This window comes from Paramisgurnus dabryanus, chromosome 14, assembly GCF_030506205.2.
Source record: "Paramisgurnus dabryanus chromosome 14, PD_genome_1.1, whole genome shotgun sequence".
In the NCBI taxonomy this organism is placed as follows: domain Eukaryota; kingdom Metazoa; phylum Chordata; class Actinopteri; order Cypriniformes; family Cobitidae; genus Paramisgurnus; species Paramisgurnus dabryanus.
In genome coordinates this window covers 4,944,240-4,962,145 of record NC_133350.1, presented here as the reverse complement: position 1 = coordinate 4,962,145, position 17,906 = coordinate 4,944,240, and the positions used below count along the sequence as shown (strand labels likewise).

At 38.2% G+C, this 17,906-nt stretch overlaps 1 protein-coding gene across 2 annotated transcripts in view; it reads right to left on the bottom strand.

Annotated features, from left to right (window-relative positions):
* Nucleotides 1-17,906, bottom strand: part of ephb2b (eph receptor B2b) — a 168,121-nt gene that overhangs the window by 8,106 nt on the left and 142,109 nt on the right. The window contains exons 8-14 of one of the 2 annotated variants that reach the window (XM_065241175.2): nucleotides 17,213-17,321; nucleotides 16,633-16,697; nucleotides 12,861-12,983; nucleotides 12,521-12,768; nucleotides 7,277-7,492; nucleotides 7,037-7,186; nucleotides 2,805-3,019 (exon numbers count right to left, since the gene is read on the bottom strand). In XM_065241175.2, the coding sequence (XP_065097247.1) occupies nucleotides 2,805-3,019; nucleotides 7,037-7,186; nucleotides 7,277-7,492; nucleotides 12,521-12,768; nucleotides 12,861-12,983; nucleotides 16,633-16,697; nucleotides 17,213-17,321 (1,126 nt within the window). The remainder of the gene's footprint in view (nucleotides 1-2,804; nucleotides 3,020-7,036; nucleotides 7,187-7,276; nucleotides 7,493-12,520; nucleotides 12,769-12,860; nucleotides 12,984-16,632; nucleotides 16,698-17,212; nucleotides 17,322-17,906) is intronic. The other variant, XM_065241176.2, reaches the window with a different exon arrangement.

Below are 17,906 nucleotides of genomic sequence, written 5' to 3'. Positions count from 1 at the left end.
CATAGGTGTGGTTTGGGCGTAACGTCAAATAAACCAATCAGAACGCTAGCCAACATTCCCTTTAAACGCAAGGGCGCAAGTTCCATGGCGGGTTGCTATTATTATGCAGATTTACCAGGCGAACGCCAGGAGCGGTTCACAGCCGAGGAGACCGACGTCCTTGTACGGGGGAATCCCACGCTTGCCAGCATAAATCGGGCACGCCGTGTAACGGGAGGTGGATCTGCCTCAGGACTTGACGCCAGCAGAGGACATCGCTGCGTCCACCCTCACCGCTGAAAGGGTTTGGGGGCTTTGAAATCGGACCCAAGAAACGCAAGCAAGGTCCAACCCCAAAGTACTCTTACAAATCAAGTTCATATACATTAAGGTTTCTTATGAAAATATTTTAATTATTATTTACATAAAATAAACGTAATACAGCCACACAACAAAGTTATGAAAATATTTTAATCGTTATTTGCATGAGAATAAATAAAAACTATCACCACAATGCTCACCACTATGATTCCCCTTATCTCGTGTATTAATATTTTTAAGTGTAACAATTTATGATTTGCAAAAATAACTGTTGCATCTGTGTAGATTAGATAAGCAAAGTGTATGCGCGTTGTGCACGCTATACATTATGGTCAAGCATGCGCCCTTAAAATAGCATAATGAACCACGCGCAACGCGCCACTGACTTTAGACTAGTTTTTTTTGGTTAGTAGCGCAATTGTTTTTTGAAACTGCAAAATAGCATAAGAGATGGTTTGCGCCGCAACACGCCTCCTTTTTGCGCTGAACCGCCCAGGGAGCGCAAGTTCATTCCCTAGTTTGCTGACGTGCATCTGTGGAGGGAAAAACCCAGCTGTGCGCCGGCGCAAAATACGAATGATACATGCGTCACTGACAAAGTCAATTGCGCTGGGTGCAAGATAGGGCCCATAGTGTTTAAACATCGTCATGACTTTTTACATAAATGTGATTTATCACATCTACTATTCGCTACATTAATAAAATGATGTCAGATGAGTGAAGCTGTGTTGCCAACCAAGTGAGCTGTCTTGATGTTTTTTTTTTTTTTTTTTTGCCTACACAGGCAGCAACTTCAGTAAAATGACACAAAAACCAAAGGGTCATAAGGGTGATTCTTGCCAAATTAGACTTATGAGGTGTCATGAAACATTTTGATAAAAAAGTTCATGCAAAAAGAGTAACAAAATAAGAAGCATACAGTTACAAACATCTCTTCATGTACTATTTTGCACATGATTTTAAATGACACCATACAAACCAATTTTGTTGTTTTTCCACATTAAAGGGGAACATTTTCATTACCGCAACGTGTCGATGACTGGATCTGGGTTCTTTGACATGGAAATATTTATAATTAAAATTATCTAAAAAATAAAAAGCTTCAGTGCATGTTATACTATAAACATTTACAGTAAAGAAACGTGTGGTATTTGGTGATCATTGGTAAATGTAGAAACAATAATAAGGAATATAAATGTGTCCAAAACCAATTTTCTCATCCTCCGCAACAATTTTCAATCATTGTTTAAGCCCTAACGAAACTAACATTTTCAACAAAAAAAAAATTGTTGGAAGGGACATAATTGACTGTGACACTCAAGATGGCTACCAGGTAAGCAGTTCTTATTTTTCTCTCCAGATAAAAGTTGAAATTTTGTTTGTCATAGTACCTAGACAACTTTTTAGTTCTCATTACCGAAACATGAGTTTGTAAATGTATATATTTAATGTAATATCATGTTGCGGTAATGATAATTTTTAATAATGATCATCTCAAAAATTTAAATAATTCTATAGGAAATGTTTTTTAAATCCTCTAAAAAATAAAATGGTTATAGTAAGTTCAGACCTTATCTTATATGTGCAAAAAAATTTGCTAAAAAGGGCTTTTAAAAAATATCTGATGCTGGACCCTTTCTAAGTCTTGATTTTGTGAGAATCACCCATTATGGTCTTTTTTAAATTGAGATGTATTTATATAATCAAATGCTGAATAAATAAGCTTTCCATTGTTGTATGGTTTGTTAGGATATGACAATATTTGGCCGAGTTACAACTATTTGAAAATGTGGAATATGAGGGTGCAAAATATTCCAAATATTGACAAAATCGCTTTTAAAGTTGTCCAAATGTCCAAAAAGTCTTTAGTAACACATGTTACTAATGATAAATACATTTTTTGATATATTTACAGTAGAAATTTACAAAATATCTTCATAGAACATGATCTTTACAAAATATCCTAATGATTTTTTGCATAAAAAATCTATACATTTTGACCCAAACAATGTTTTATTGGCTATTGCTACAAATATACCTGTGCGACATTGACTGGTTTAGTGGTCACAAATTATGAAAATACCCATCACACACAGTACATTTGGACTTTTTCATCTATATTACCATTTCTGTTTAAAACTTATTAAAATTGCAGGTTACTTTACGTTGGTCTATGTCAAATGATGTCAAAGCTTACTGTTAAAAAGTGGGGTAAAGTAAAGAGACACTATTTTTTTTCGGTAGTTTTTTTTATTTTTAACCAAAATAAATTCTGGATTGCACATTTAATTGATCATTTAATTTATGATCATTTTATTACTTTTGATTTTAGCTAAAATTAAGGATTTTTGGAAGCAGCTTAATGTCTCTTTTTTGAAAAGCACAACGCTTAAAATGTTTTTAGTTAGACAGCAAACTTGGTTTAGATTAGAAGCCACTAAATGTTCAGAAATACTCTTGCCATCAACCACTTCTGATCATCCAAGCAAACTGTAATCACTCACACTGCATGTTTTCTAACCCACCCTGATGACAAAGGAGTCATGGCCTTCAGGCTGTTGGGGTTACGGATCATCTTGTCCAGGTTGTTGACAATCTGGCTGAACTTGGGCCGGTTGTTCCGGTCCTTCTGCCAGCAGTCCAGCATGAGCTGGTGAAGGGCGCTGGGGCAGTCCATGGGAGGGGGCAGCCTGTAGTCTTGTTCGATGGCATTAATGACCTGCAGGGGGAGACACAGGTCTGTGAGGGTCTCTTATCTAACTTCTCAAAGTTTAGAGGGATCAACTATAAAGTCCCATGAAGAAAGCTATATATTTTTGCTGTAGACAAGCAACTTTAGTTTATGGCATTTTATTTTGGATTTTTGCCACTGGATCAGAAAATAACAGACGAAATTCAAACTTGAGTTGGCAGCATAAACGGAAAGTGTTTTTAAATTGCAATAATAGCGGGAAAATTTACAGCTATAATGATAGCTGTACAAGTCGTAAACACATCTGCTGGAAAATATATATACAACACAATGTTATTCTGGTGACATCTGATGACGTTAATCTTAACATCTGCAGAATTGGCAAAACAACATTCAAAACATCAAGGAATTTTCTATAATGGAAATGAGAAATTCCTATCTCAAAACCAGTTCGAGACTCTTTCACACCAGCCATCAGAGTCCAATGATCTTGTGTTTTTAAAATCAATGATATTTTTCAGGTTTAAAGTTTTAATGATTAAAAACTTTGACATTAAAACGTAAATGTGTACGTTAAGATATGACAATATTGAATTATTTGCATTTATGTATTTGGCAGATCCTTACAGTGCATTCAAACTATACATTTGATCAGTATGTGTGTGTTCCCTGGGACTCAAACCTATGACCTTTGCATAATGCAAATTAGGCATGCATGGGCCGGTATGAGATTTTGCCGTTATGTTAACCTGAAGAAAAAATACCACAGTTTCACTATGTTACAAGATTTGTTATTGCAACACTAAAATGTGTTATTTTCAAATGTCTGCATATACAAACAACTTTTCAACTGGACACAATACATTTTATTTTTAAGCAACATACAACATGTATGCCAGGCAAAAATAAGGCCTTAAATCATAATATTCTTTCAAAAAAATGATAAATTTTTATTTATTTAAATGTATTTATTATTAATTATATTACATGTTAACATCAAATCAATTACATGACTTAATTATTTAACTTAATTTTGTGTAAACCTTGAAAATGATATCACATAAAATTTTAGTGGTTTTGAAGCCTTGATTCTTTAAAACCTTGTTATACCTTGAAACCGGCCTAGGCCTAATGCAAACCATTACTCTACAAGTTGAGTAACAGGCATCGTAATCAGTAGATGTTTAAACCAACGGCTCAAATCAGTAAACAACCTAAGAATGTATTCGATTTAATTTAGGTTAACAAAATTTATAGTCCTGCCATAAAACATTGATGTTTTGATAGCTGTGTGAAGGCGCAAGGCAGGTGCTGGTAAGGGGAGGGTCTGTAACACCACGGGAGACAGTGGATTGATCTGCAGTCTTCATAAATGCACCGTGATCATTATCTGGGTCTTAGGGGAACGCCATGAAGCCATTTGTCATTTGCTGCAAACACACACACACACACATGATCACGCACAACCTTCACGTTGACACAAGCAACATTTTACACTGCTCACACACACACAAGCACACTATAAATAAGAGGTTATAGTCGGTTCAGCTGTTATTATAATACCCCCTAAAAACATAAATAGATCTAAGGCCGGTGTTTATAAAATTGGTGGTGATAAGAGCAATTTGCCAGTACATGGATTTAATCTCTGATCATTTAAAAAAGACACAAAGGTCTTTGAGTTTCTCTTGCATCTGTGGCAGTGCTGTGCATGTACCGCATGCAGCTTTCTGTCTGACTCTGACTCCCACTCCTCCTACTCATTTCCAATCAACGCAACATCTGTCAGATTAAATATGATTAACACATGGTCTGTAATATACACACTGGTTAAATTGAACATTTGGAAAATGTGCTGCGAGTTGTAACAGGAAATCAAGAACGTCACTCCGCGTTTAGATATGCTTTGTCCTCCGCCAAATTAAAGTGCACAGCTTGGGTAAATGTGTGAAACAGATACAGTTTATCCACAGCAAGTGTTTGAAATGGGCAACTGCTGCTGACTACGCCACTGTATCGCTTGTATTTAATCCAGTCAGTCCCTCCAGAAAAACACGATTATGCAATTGCATGATTCAATGCATAATCAGCCAAAGTCCGCATATTTATGCAAGGGCCGCATTTTTAAAATACGCTGCACTTTTGCCACTTAAATTGCAGATTTCTGCTTGCAAAATATGCGGGGCTTGCATGATTTCATAATCCCTGCATTTTCGTAGCAAAAAAACATATATATTTTAGGCGAACGTTTAAAAATGTTGCATTTACTTCACACATGCGCATCCATGTCCCCTGTTGTCATGGGAATGTTAGGAAGTGACGTAATTACGCAACGTGAACATCAATGAAAACCTGCAAAAGCTGCAAACAGTTTTAGTAAGTTCACACAGTTTTTGCAATTTTGGCAAGTTCCCGCAATTGCATTGCATAAAATTGCATAAATATCCTGCATATTCCATCGCAATTTTTTAGAACACGTGCCGCAAGATCAACAATAAAACTCTGCGTTTTTCTGGAAGGACTTTCCAGTGGGGTGTATGAGGGGGAAAACAAAAAAATTCAAAAGGGATTAGTGTTGAACGACAACCAATTATTTTGATCATGAAAGTTAACATATGAACTTGCGTCATAAATGAACAAAGTCTTAAGTTGAACGCCGAACAAATCGTAAGTGCCACCTTGGAGTTGGAAAACGAGATGCGCGACCAACTGGCAAGGAGGAGCAGGACCCGATTGAGACCCGCCAATCCCCAGCTCATTATCACAGCCATTACGAAGCTCCATTCAAGACCTGATTAATCTCATTCAGCCTCCTCAAACGGCCAGCCCGATGGGAGGACGGCAACACTATCTGGAGCTGCTAATAAGATAACTGCCGAGGTCTGCGTTCCCTCTTAGCGCATTAGCGTTCACACTTTCAATTTGAAACTATTTTCATTATCTGGACCCATAATTTGCCTTTTCTCAGCCACCCAGAGGGATGCTGGAAATGGGAGCTCTTGTCAAGGGCAGGAAGAGTTTAACGTGCCTTGCATGCGAAATTGTCTTTTTGTTCACCAGAAACCATGAGTGAGGCACAGGTGAATTTTATTGCTAGCGGTTTGCTGGAATGCTTCAGTCAAAAATGAAAATGGTGTCATCGTTGTCTCACGTTGTTTCAAATGCAAATTTCTCGCTTTCTTTCAATTATACGAAGCAAATGTTGCAATGATGGAGCAAAAATGTGTTTATGTAATTTTCAGACCAAAAAGCTTGATAAGTCCCTCCTTATTTACTTTTTTATATGGACATGCACTAAAGTAAATTTTGGATGAGCCAATGATGAGTAAATAAGGAAAGAATTCCTATTTTGGGAAAAAGTGAACATCCCCCTATGATGTCTTTAAGCTTTTGTCCTTGTTTTGTGTCATGTGACCTAGCCACTGTGAACACAGTGTTATCAACCAGTACAGTTCAAACCTTTCATTTAAACCCGAAAATACAAACCCTCAGGGCTGTATATCTTCTGGATTCTGAGGCCGGTGGGATGTGATGATCGGTGCGGCTGTAGCTGCAAAGACTGATTACGTTCATACAGCGTTTGAGGTCTGAGGTTTGGGCTCGCATACAACAGAGCAGCACACAGGCAGATTTATGACTTGCTCTCGTTGCTGTTTACCTTAGCATCTGATTCTACATCGCTGCACACCACTTATTTATCAAGTGCTAACATATCACCTCTGGCGTGATGCTGTTCGATGATGCTTCTATTGCTCGTAAAATGTTTTTATAAAGAAACTTTGGGTTATTCTTACAAACAATTTGGGAAGATGTGAGATTTATAAAGTTGGATAGTGTACATCCAGTACTGTAGTTTAGTTTGTAGAGCATTGCATAAACAGTGCAAAAAGTTTGTGGGTTTGATAAGTAACACACATACTGATAAAATGTATAGCTTGAATGCACTGCTAAATGCATAAAGGTAATGTATCGTAATGTAATAGATAGTTGTCAAAAAACCTCATTAACCTAACCAATGAATGGAGCTGGTGATGAGATACATACGTCTTGATTGGTCATGTCCCAGTATGGTCGCTCTCCATATGACATCACTTCCCACATGACAATTCCATAGCTCCATACGTCACTGGCAGAGGTGAACTTCCTGTACTGGATGGCTTCTGGGGCAGTCCATCGAATAGGGATCTTGCCCCCCTATATAAACCAAAATGAAAGACAAAGTTAAATAATTTCTTGAGGTTAAACTGTGCATAAATGTATAAAGTATACAGTAAGGTTTCATACCAGTGCACTGGTGTATGTGGGGTCAGATGTGTCGTCCTCCAAGAAGCGCGAGAGGCCGAAATCAGACACCTTGCACACAAGGTTACTGTTAACTAAGATGTTGCGGGCGGCAAGGTCCCGGTGCACATAATTCATGTCTGCCAGATATTTCATCCCAGAGGCGATTCCACGCAACATGCCCACCAGCTGAATCACAGTGAACTGACCATCATTTTGCTGAAAACGAATACAGAATGGGTCAGGATGCAACTAGTTATCACAGAAAAGTTGGTTAGTGATGTCAACTACTGAGTTTATTCACTGTGCATTGTTTTTGCTGGTGCTTTGAATTTGTGTCCGGGTCTGTGAAATCAAGGCTTAAGTCTCATAATCTAATTTTGAAATTAAGTTTGATCTTAATCATTGATTTTAATGTTTGACATGTCCTTACTCAAACAATATATCAAAAAGATGTTTAAAGTAGGTAGGATGTAGGATGATTTAATACAAAAATGACTTTAGTTGGGTTTACACAGACTGGATCACATTTAGACACTTAAATTAAAGCGTCAGCCCATTTATTTTTTTTTTACCAGTAATTGTGTCTATTTATCTGTAAAAAAATCCCCATCTAAATATGTATCTTGTGTGCACTTAAAACTCTGACTACTCATTCAGAAAACCCAACCATGTAGTTGATTTGGAAAATATGTACTTTTGCACATTCATACTGTAGTACAGAGATTAAACCTCTTTCCTTTCCAGTGAATCTATAAATCTTACACAACAGCAACAGGGCTAAAGTTAAGCTGTGGAAATCTTGGTTAATGTCTAGTTGGCCAAGTCGGATAAAGAGTGGTTTGATTTAGAGTCCTGGTTTAGAGACTGAAAACAATGCAGCCTGTACCCGGGATGGCAATGCAAACATTCTGGTGAGGATTGGTAAAGTTTACGCTAGATCAGACCGTTAATGATCAATGCAGGGCCGTAGTAAATCTTGCAGCTGTTGACCATGGTGGTCAGAAAGCCCTCTGCTCACGAGGAGGTCCTGCAGTTTCTGACCCAGCTGTGTCTGCAGCTGCTTCTCTATGCAGACCCTCCGCAGACAGTCATGAGGCACGCAGCCTTTAGCTTCTGATCAGAGGACATGAGCCCAGCAGGCCGAGTGTGGACAGACACATGTGCGTCAAGTGGTTGGAGATGAACAGCAACGAATGGCAGACGAAAGAGACGTCTTCATTCTCTTTAAACAAACCGTTATACCCTGAACCATGTGTTTTTGGGGACGCCACTTTGAACTCATAGTATACTGTCTAACTACAACCAAGCTACTCTTTACTAAATATTAGAGCTGTCAAAAGCAGTGGCGGCTGGTGACTTCTTTATTCAAAGGCGTACGATGCAAAGTTCGTCACAACATGTATGTAGCCCTTCATGTGTGTGGTTCGTAATTTCAAAATATGTGTTTGTCGAGTGAACCTATGAGCATCACGTGTCTTGTCAAAATAAGTGCCTGCTGCAGACGCGTCTAAAGGGTTTTTGATAAAAGAGAAGCTCGCGCTTGCCAGATACTCGCATAATCTCATGCGTAAACAGAGTTTACTGTTAAGGAAGTGTCTTGCGTGTATTTTGTGAACGTGAGCGTCTCTTTTATCATAAACGGTTTTGACGCGTGTGCAGCAGGCACTTATTTTGACAAAACACGTGATGCACATGGTTCACATGACGCAACAAACACATATTTTGAAAACACAAGCAACACACATGACACCCCAAACACATATTTTGAATTTGCGCCCCTCGGAAGAGCAGTCACATGCCGCCACTGGTCAAAAAATTAATTGTGAAATAAAATAAAAGTTTTTGCATAATGCGTCTGTGTGCATAATAATAATTTATAAATATATAATATAACAAACTTCTATTTTGTATGTGATTCATCGCGATTAAATGTAAAAAAAAATTTCATGATATATCATGATTTAGTTAAAAAAAAATATTTAGGCTATACTAGATATCAGAAGATAAGTAGGGTGACAGCAGGAATAAAATTCACTGTCATGGAAAAAAATTATTTGACCAAATAGGTCCTCCACTATCAAATATAAGACAAACTGGAATTATTGTTGGATTATTCCCTGCATAATTATTGCAACACTGCATGCACAATATAATACGGCAATGTACTGTAGCATTTGTAACCCAGTCTGAAGTTTTTTTGTGATTTATTGATTTCCACATAAATCTTTAGACATAATGTAAAGAACATTTTGTAAAAATATAACCTTCATAACTAAAATATGGACCAAGTAAGGCCATGTCAAAGATCAGTGTGATCAAAGATCAATGTAAAATGATTAAAAACTCTGATAGTCCTAATCTCATGATTAGATTATAAATCTTTAGTCTGGATATCACAGACAGGTCACATTTCATTTAGCTTCTAGTAGAATTCAATTTAAACTGATTTCTATAATGAATACTTAGTATTGCTGCAAAGCTGCTTTACAGTAAACACATTAACTGCAAAGTGCATGTACAGTACAGTAGCTACAGTCACTTTGAAAATATTTTTTTTGTAAATTTGTAACTGACTTGTTTCATTCATCCTTCTATGTGTAGCAAAAACTCATCAAATTTACAACACTGATTGTAAAAATAATTGTCTGTAGGATTGTAATTGTAAATCTTGAAGACAAAATAGCTACATTTTTTCATAGTATTTCGAAAAGCTTAGCTACCGTCCCATTACAGTAATGTTAAGTTAGTAATGTTGCTACTTTTAGCTACTAACCACTGCTCAGAACTGTGAGTCATGCTCGAATCCTCCCTTATGTTAAGCCGACTTCATCGAACTTCTCCTCACCCTCCATAGCAATTAAGCTACATCCATTATTCATAAAGCTAAATCCTTCACAAATACAGCTCGGCACTCTAATCTGCTCACAGTGTTTGCCTATAGTTTAATTGGAGGGATTCATCGCCTGAAGTTATTTGAATCTGCAAGCTGAGCGAAGCAAACATTCATTCTTTTCCGATCATACATGAATTATTCTATTCATGCCGATTCTTCACAGACACGTCTTCACTGTCGGTTCAGCTGAGCTCTGCTTTTCATTTGGACTTTTAGATGAAAGTTTTATTTCGCCAGGATTCTGTTTGAATTCCTCTTTCTTTTCTGACTCTTTGACTCTCTTCGCTGCTTAATGCTAGGTAGGTTAGTGTTGGGTCTCTCTCTCAGTCCTGCTCCATCAATATTCCTGCACTTCAGCACTAACACAGTATATTGTTGTCAGGTAGTGAGGTGTCACAGCATAAGTGTGTTGTTTTCATATAATTTAGTGTTTTGTCAGACAGTCTGTGCCGAGACATGCAGAAATAATGCAATTGTCTGCCTTGTACAGAGATCTGACACATTTTAAAGCTCTCTTACCCCAGGCTGACAATATGAGAGCAAAATGACATAAGTTGGTCTTTCAAGCGCAATAATGAATTGACTCCAAAATAAAGAGTCTTCTTTGTAATTTTTCTTTCATTTATGCTTTCAGCAGAGTTTTATTTAAAGTGACTTACAATGCATTTGAGTTGTGAACATACGACTTCAGTTTGACACCCTTATTTGAGATAATTCCTAATTCCTCACTATACAAAACCAACTTGAGCTCTTTATTTCCATCCTGATGTGACTTCCAGCAAATTGCATCCCAAGCATATCCATTTCTACTTTTATTACCAGACTACACTCACTTATTCATGCAAATTCGGAAACGTGTCACGGGATGGGCTGCACATGGGGTACAAGTATAAACACGTGAAACATCTGCATCACCAAACTACTAAAAAACATCAATTATAGACTTTAGTGAGAGCTGGATCCGATTATGGTGAGAAGACATAAATTTGGTTTAAATGTCTTACAAATGGCGAGTCGTTTGGTTCCTGTTTACTTTCCTTCATTTAAACATCGTAATCTCTGAGGTTTCCTGTTTCAGATAATTACACTTCCTGTGCCTGACACCCCAAAAAGCTACACGTCGAGGATAAAATAAGTATTCTCTCATGACAGATCAGAGGCAAAGCCTTGCTAATGAACAAAATAAATCATTCCTTCCCTAAAGATTAGATATTTACATAAATCAAAGGCATTTTCGGAGCACACAGCGAGGCCAATTAGCGGTGGCGACGGCGTCCCAACGTCTATTTTGCCCGCATCATCTCCGCGCTTAAATCAAACTGACACGTGCCACTCGTCGACTGACAGCAGCTTTTCAATCTCATCCCCCATGCCTGTTCGGTAAGCGGGTATTTGGCCGATTCTGTGGCTCATTTAATCATTCGAATGCAGATGCCATTACAAGAAACCGTGGATATAGAGCATTTCCTCATGTTAAGAATTGCATTTTCGTAAACCCAGATTAAGTATGGGATTAAAACACTACAAACCATTTTCAAATTGCTCGGTGTCTTCTGCAATGCACGTCTCAGACGCATGCATGTTCTGTGTTTTCATAAGACGAAGCGTTCATCTGATGCTTATAATGCAGGGAGGGTGACGGAGAGAGCGTGACCAATGTGAAATGAGAGCATGACTAACCACAGAGCGACGATTCAGGACGCAGAAGCGCTTTTCTTTCAAGAGGCTGTCTTTAAGCAGATGTTAGTAGAGATGAATGGAAGAGTATTGGGCTTAATAAAACAATATTACAGCTGAAATCAATACTGAGAGTAAATATTGCTGCAGGGGGCTGCTGGGTATTACAGAGACCCTGTGGGGAATTACCTGATGGACAGCATGAGAAATTAGGAGGAAACATTTGAATGATATTCAGCGTGCTGATGTGCATACACACCTGCCAATAAAAGATTTGCAGTGCAAATCAATTAGAATTTAGGGCAAGCTACTGATGTTTGTGTTTAAGCACTGGGAAGTTCAATTTATTTTAGCCATTTGGTTCATTCGAATTATTTATTTTAATAAAGCGGTTTAAGGATTGCTTATGTGTGTTTACAGAAGTAATTTTGTAATAAGTAAATTTTCAAACATGGCCGTTTATTACTGTTTTGAATGGATGAGAGATTACGACTTCATGAAGAAATTATTTATGCAAACTGGACACTACTAATTTGCTTAGATTGCTTAGATGTATTGAAACCAACCACCCCAGTATATTTTCTTTCCATACTGTGCATCTGAGCTATGGACTATCTGCACATCAGTATATCAATAAAAATCTATATCTAATGTCTGTGTCTTTATGTGCTCACCCTGAGGAATGAGTCCAATGAGCCGTTCTCCATAAACTCTGTGACGATCATGACAGGGCAGCTCTTAGTCACCACTCCCTCCAGATGGATGACATTAGGGTGATCAAACTGCCCCATGATGCTCGCCTCGCTTAGGAAGTCCCGCCTCTGCTTCTCTGTGTAACCTGACTTCAGGGTTTTGATGGCTACGAACATCTCTCTTTTTCCTGGGAGCTTTAGGTTTCCACTGCACACCTCTCCAAATTCCCCTGTGGTTGGAGAGCAGTGTATTGTTGCTTGGGTCAAGAGTGGAAGGTACACAAGATGAAAATACAGTGGGTTTAACAGTACTGTAAATTACCTGCTCCTATAACTTGCTCGATCTTCACACAGGAGATGTCGATCTCCTTTGCGAACTCTCTCACGGCTTCATTGGGGTCTTCATATGTAAACGGGTCGATGTAGATCTTCATTCCTGGTGACACTAAAAATAATGAACCTATGTAATTTAAAGTCTAGAGCTTTATATTTTAATGTTTAATTTGAAGATATAAAATTTTTGCCTTTATTGACCCAATACTTATGGAGTGCCCTCCATAAGTATTGGGTCAATAAAGGCAAAAAATTTTGAAATTCTAAACATTCAAAGGTGAATATGAGACAAAAGTACAGAGTGTCACATTTTTATGGTTCAACTATTTTAACATATACAATTTACCACCTCAACTGAGCAACATGTTTGTATTAAATCACTATCGTGCAACTTTTCTGGTTCTGTTCCTCATCTTTGGAATGAACTACCATTCGCGACAAGATCTGCTGACTCTGTAGTCTTCAAGAGTCAGCTAAAAACCCATCTCTTCCACCAACACCTCACTTGCTAATATTTTCTCTTTTCTCTTTAATTTAAAAAAAATGTAATTTAATTACTATCCCTTGGCTATGTATACTGTGTTTGACTTGATGGGACTAGCTTTAGTGCACTATTGCTGTTCTTTGTGTTGCTCTAATTGCTTCTATTGTTACCTCATTTGTAAGTCAATCCTTCCAGAAAAATGTGTTTTTTGAGTTTTTTATGAGTTTTTTTTTTTATTGTTGCGGGCAAAAATCCTTGATCTTGCGGCACGTTTTCTTATAAAATCCGGTGAAATATGCAGGATATTTATGCAATTTATGATATGAAATTGTGGGAACTTGCAGCTTTTCAATAATGTTTACATCACGAAATTGCGTCACTTCATAACGTTCCCATGGCAACAGGGGACATGGCTGCGCTTGTGTGAAGTAAATGCAAAATCTTTCAACTTTCTGCTAAGATATATGTGACTTTTTGCTAAGACAATGTGGAGATTATGAAATCATGCAAGCCCCACATATTTTGCGCGTGGAAATCTGCAATTTATGTGGCGTATTTGAAAAAATGCGGCCCCCATATGTGGACTTGTGGCAGATTATGCATTGAATAATGCGATCACATAATCACGTTTTTCTGGAGGGATTGATAAGTCGCTGGACAAAAGCGTCTGCTAAATGACTAAATGTAATGCAATGTAAATGTAATTATTCTATCTAATGTGAGCATACAATCGGCTCTCAAGTGTTGAGTAATGGACTGTGTCCTTATGCATTAATTGTTTACACGTGAAAAGCAGAGAATGTGTAGTATCAGTTTGATCCATTGCTTCTACAGTCTGAGTCTTGCATTTGGTGACAACACACATAGGTCAGAAGGAAAGCTTGTTGTTCTTTGTTGGTAAAGCATGTATGTGTTGAAACATAATCAAATGTTAAGGAAGTACTTAAAGGTGCTCTAAGCGAATTCACATGTTATTTTGTAACATACAGCTAACATCTCACTATGTGCTTGCTGCCTATCCGCTGATCATACTGTTAAAAACGCAATCTCTGTAGACAGCCCAGGCTCCACAAACTGCAATAAAAACACAGTGGCCAAACCTACCACCATGAAACATAACAAAGTGTTCCAGCCAATAAACTCCAAGAAGGATTTGGGGGTGGGGGGTGGGCGCGTTCATGAAAGCACGGAAGGGAGGGGAGGGGGAGGAGTTAGCTACGCTCCGCTTGTTTGAAAACATCAACAAAAAGTGACGTCACACAGATTCGCTTAAAGCGCCTTTAACCCAGAAATGGTCCCCAATGTATTTTTTTTATTCCTACTATAAAAAGTCAATGGGCCCCATTTTTGGAGGTAACTACTCCTTTAATAAAATGGCATTGTGTGCTTTTGCCTCATATTTATCTTACAAATTTTTGTCTCAAAAGCAAACTGGACAGTTTTGTCTTAACTGTCCCAATACTGTACGTATGGAGAGCACTTTTCATCACTGTAAATGTAGAGTCAAAAAACTGTAGTAGGTCTCTTGGAATTCTAGGAACGGCTGGCTTTCCAGTAGCTTTGGATTCTGAGCGTGACATTGGAACAGCTCATGCAGTCAGTAAAGGGAATTTGCAGTTAGTGGAGAGCAGCAGTGTTCACAGGAATAAGATAAGCTGTATTAATGTATGTATCATCTCCAGGGTATCATATTCTTTAATGGAAACCGTATCATTACTTTCAATTCCCGCCAATCAAATAACTCTGATTGCAGGTAAATTGGCTTAAGGTGGACTTTAAGTGTGTGGGGACTTTAGTCATTCCTGCCTTAAATCTGATTAGTCAGCCTCTCGGCTCCAAATCTATGCAAAGGAATTGTTTTATTATTATTATAGGAGATGTGGCCGTGTTCTCTCAGTAGACAAGCAGAAATTAAATTGCATGAGATAAATGAATGACATCCAATGTCAAAGCATTGTGAACATCAAAATGTGTTCACAACGTGTATGTGCCTTACTGGAAAACACAAAAGTCCCAACGTTTTTTCCATCTTTATCATTTTTCAGTTTTTGTGTTCCATAGACAAACCTTTCCAAGGAAAGTTCTTAAATAATGTATTGGGAAAAAAGTAAATGATGCCAGAAGTGAACTAAGAAACCCGTTAAGACTAAGAAACTGTAAGGCAGATGGAGAGAGACACAAGACAACAAGACACAAAAAACACAAATACAATAAAAAGAGCGAGAACATGTGAATTAGGGAATTTTCTGCTCTTAAGCACTAATGGATGAATTCTAACCTTGATTTTTTTAGGTTTTACAGGCCCCACTCTCTCCCACAAATTACCTTAATAAATAGAGTATTTGCAGCAGTCGTGTACCACTGATTATATAAAGTGAAAGCTGTTTAAATTGATAAGGAGGGGCAATGAAAACTTAAAGGAAATAAAACTTGAGGAAAAGTGCCAAACCATTTTCATTCAGCAGAGTAGAAGACAGATGAACTTTAAGCTCTCAGGGAGAGAGAGAGAGAGAGAGAGGGAGACTGGGAGAGAGAGAGAGAAAGCTTAGCTTTAAATGATTGCCTCCAGAGAATCTCAAAGATTTATTTCTATAAATGGAACAGCACTCCGAAGCTAAAATAGTATTTACTGAAGCATTGCTCTTTTTGTGACAAATCTCTGATGGATCTTACTAACTTTAAAACACCTGGTTCAGAGCTTTTCTGCATTAAACGCCCTTGCTAATTTGCGTGCATGAGAAAATAAACAAACGGCATGCATCCAGAGAAAGAACAAAGATGAACAATGGGAAGTACTGTAGCTAATACAGTCTCTGATGGGATTTTCAAAGGAAGCTGCGGGATTAATATTTCACAGGAGAGAGGGGAATGTGCAACAAAGGTGTGCGTGAAGATGACAGAGGAGGATATAGACGGAGGTGTGTGTGAGGAAAGAAAGGAAATGCGTGAGCGTGCATGCACATAGCTTCAAACAGCACGCTCGCAGACCACCTGCAGTAAATTTGTGGAAATCTCTGATGTGTACTGCACGCATACAGTACGGGGCAAATTGTGAGCTCTAATTTATAGACATAAGGTGAACCAAATGCACTATAAAGCTGTTAGTCTTAGAGGTTATATGTCCCGGTTCATACCTTAAAAACAGATTTAAATAAACATGTAACGGATATAAAATGTTGGTAGTTTAGATTTCCAAGGGCCTTCAGTGTATTTGTATGTCTGTTTCGAGTTTGCTGTATAAAATGCATACACGCTGTGCTTATACCCAAATACTCACTGTGGCCACTGGTGTAGTGTTGCAACTTGTCTGTGTATTCTGAATCCGCTCTCTCGAACCCACGTCTGCTGGAACAAAGGCAAACAGCTCTACTGGTGCTTTGAAAAAGGTGCTAAAGCCATGAAAACATCACTTCCTACTGGCTAAATATCTACTCAAGGCAGTTTTTCTCATCACTTATCACAGCTCTTTTGCTCTGTAAATGTCCACTAATGAAGCAAAGCGCACTGCATTTACATTGCATTAGACATTTGGACATGCTAATGATACACTCTTAGAAAGGATGTGTTAATTTTTTACACATCATTGTGCGGTAAGCTTTTAACACATTATGTGTAATTTTAACACATTATGTGTCATTTTGTGTTGATTTTGTGTTCAAGTATAACACATGTTGTGTTAAAAGTAACACAAAATGTGTTGTTTCAATAATAACACAGAGATGGGTGGATTCCAGGACGACGCAGTTAGTGTGTTGTCCCAGAATCAACACTAATGTGTTGTTTTTAACACATTCGTTCTAAGAGTGTACAATTAAGAGAAAATCTATGCTAATGTGTTTAAAAAAATGTGCACTTACCGGTTACAGACAATGATGATGACCACCACCGCAATGAGGAAAACCAAACCAGCAGCCGCCGAGCCAATGATGAGAGGCAGTTTCTCTTGAATGCTAGTGTTGTACTCTTCTGTATTTACACACACACACACATCCAAGAGTTAGCACTTTATGACAAAGCCCAACAGACCGTCTCTAAATCTGATGTAGCCTGAAGCAAGTTCAAACTCCACTGAGACACGTAGAGTCCCACACTATACATCTACACAGGTAAGAGACCCCCACTTTCCAGCTTTAACAGCCAGGAATCGAGGACAGGAAGCCCGGTGTGAGATACCTTGAGGGCAGATGGGGCCATACAGCTCAGCTCTTGCAGCATATGTGCAGGCGATGGAGGAATTGTGTGTGTCTGCATAGGACAGTTGCATTGGGATGTGGAGAAGGGGATTTTTCTTCTTTTAATTTCATTCAACCTACTGTTTCCTCTTTCTTCTTGTCTTTTATAATTAAAGACTATTCGTTCAAAACGCAGACATAACCCCTGGGCTCTTTTCTGCAACCCCACCGAGGCTAGACATGAGCTGCCAACATAAGCTAGCAGACAGAAGTTTACCAAGTTTTGAATTGAACACACGCTTGCTCTGAGCTAAGCGGATGTAGTAAGTAAACAAAACACAGAACTTTGAGTCTCACGTGAATTCGACTGCATCGAAAC